The 2143-nt window shown below is 35.5% G+C and overlaps 1 protein-coding gene across 1 annotated transcript; it reads left to right on the forward strand.

Annotated features, from left to right (window-relative positions):
- Positions 1 to 266: 266 nt before the first annotated feature.
- On the forward strand, positions 267 to 1322 carry LOC141489912 (trace amine-associated receptor 6-like). The gene has a single exon (XM_074190262.1). It carries the CDS (start codon positions 267 to 269, stop codon positions 1320 to 1322), a length of 1056 nt encoding a protein of 351 aa, XP_074046363.1.
- Positions 1323 to 2143: the final 821 nt, after the last annotated feature.

A 2143-nucleotide genomic window follows, 5' to 3' on the forward strand; every position in this document is an offset into this window, starting at 1 on the left:
CAAAGGAGATGTGCTCACCATTAGTAATTTAATTCATTTGCTTTTATTTACTGGAAACATTGAAAATACACTTATAAGTTCATCTTGTAATTATGCATAACAATTTGGAGTTTAAATGAAACAGGAATAGGATCATACTGAATTCAGGTGAAGTAAAATTTGGGGGCATTAAATTATGCTACTTATTTCAATGTAATGTGTCTTTCTATAGGGAAACTGAGAATTTCAAGAACATCAAGAAAACAGATTTTTCTAAGAGAAGAATAATGAGTAACAGCTCAGAGTCCCAGCCTGCAACTGTGCTTTTCTGCTTTGAAAATGTAAATGGGTCCTGTATTAAAAATTCCTATTCCCAAGGACCCCGTGTGATCCTCTATATGGCATTTGGTTCTGGAGCTTTGCTTGCAGTATTTGGAAACCTGCTGGTAATGATTTCTATCTTTCATTTCAAGCAATTGCACTCTCCAGCCAATTTTCTCATTGCCTCTTTGGCCTGTGCTGATTTTTTGGTGGGAGTCACTGTGATGCCCTTCAGCATGGTGAGATCTGTGGAGAGTTGCTGGTATTTTGGGGAGACTTTCTGTATATTTCATAGCTGTGGGGATGTAGCATTTTGTTATGCATCCCTCTTTCATTTGTGCTTCATCTCCATCGATAGATATATTGCTGTCACTGACCCTCTGATCTATCCAACCAAGTTCACTGTGAATATTTCTGGACTGTGCATTGCTCTCTCCTGGATTATCCCCATTACTTACAGTGGTTCTGTTTTCTACACAGGTGCCAATGATGATGGATTGGAGGAATTAATAAGTGCTCTCACCTGTGTAGGGAGCTGTCAGGTTTATGTGAATCAAAATTGGGTGCTGGTAGATTTTTTGTTGTTCTTAATCCCCACACTGGTTATTGTCATTCTTTACTCTAAGATTTTTCTTGTAGCTAAACTCCAAGCTAGAATGATTGAAAACACAAGTAGCAAAGGGGAATCTTCATCCTCAGATAGTTACAAAGCCAGAGTGGCCAAGAGAGAGAGAAAAGCAGCAAAAACATTGGGCATTGCTGTGATTGCATTTCTGATTTCATGGTTACCCTATTCTATTGATGCATTAATTGATGCCTTCATAGGCTTCATCACCCCTGCCTATATTTATGAAATCCTTTGTTGGTTTGGTTATTATAACTCTGCCATGAACCCTTTGATTTATGCTTTCTTTTATCCATGGTTTAGGAAAGCAATAAAACTGATTGTAACTGGGAAAATCTTACAGGACAGCTCTTCAACCATGAATTTATTCTCTGAGCAAAGCAAAGCATTAGAATAAAGAATTTTGCAACATATTCCTATGTATTTATGATTTCTGAATGTATTTATAATTGCTACATAAATATAGAGAGGAAACAAGAAAATGTTGACTTTCAAAAGAGGAAAAAATAAATTTAAATTAAATAGGGCTAGTCATAAGACTTCTTCGTGTCTTGTGCCTTAGAATGTGTAGATTTCCTGATGACTAGAGCAAAAGATTTTGCTTACTTAAATTATGCAGGATTAACTAAGGACCTCTGTAATCTCTTGAGTAAATCTCATTTTCTTCCTCCAGCCTACTAACCTTTTGTTTCACATCATCTGTCAAAACAAGCTGGACTTCTTGTTTCCCATCCCAAAAATTCCTCTCCAGCCTTCTATGTCTTTGTATAGTCTCTCTATGACTTTAATGGTCCCCCTATATCTTTAATGGTTTCCCTCTTGAGCTCTTTATGTTGGAGTCCCTACCATTGCTCTACAAAACAACTCAAGAACCACAGTTGTATCCACTCATTTTTAAAAAGCATTTATATATGTATATATGTACATATATATGCATGCACATATATATACATATATATATTATATATAATATATATATATATATATATATATACACACACACATATGTGTATACACGAGCTCTGGAGCTTTACTTGCAATATTTGGAAACCTACTGGTAATGATTTCTATCTTTCATTTCAAGCAATTGCACTCTCCAGCCAATTTTCTCATTAGCTCTTTGGCCTGTGCTGATTTTTTGGTGGGAGTCACTGTGATGCCCTTCAGCTTATACATATATATGTAGCTACATATAATATAATATATATATATATTTAT

Source organism: Macrotis lagotis, chromosome 5, assembly GCF_037893015.1.
Source record: "Macrotis lagotis isolate mMagLag1 chromosome 5, bilby.v1.9.chrom.fasta, whole genome shotgun sequence".
In the NCBI taxonomy this organism is placed as follows: Eukaryota; Metazoa; Chordata; class Mammalia; order Peramelemorphia; family Peramelidae; genus Macrotis; species Macrotis lagotis.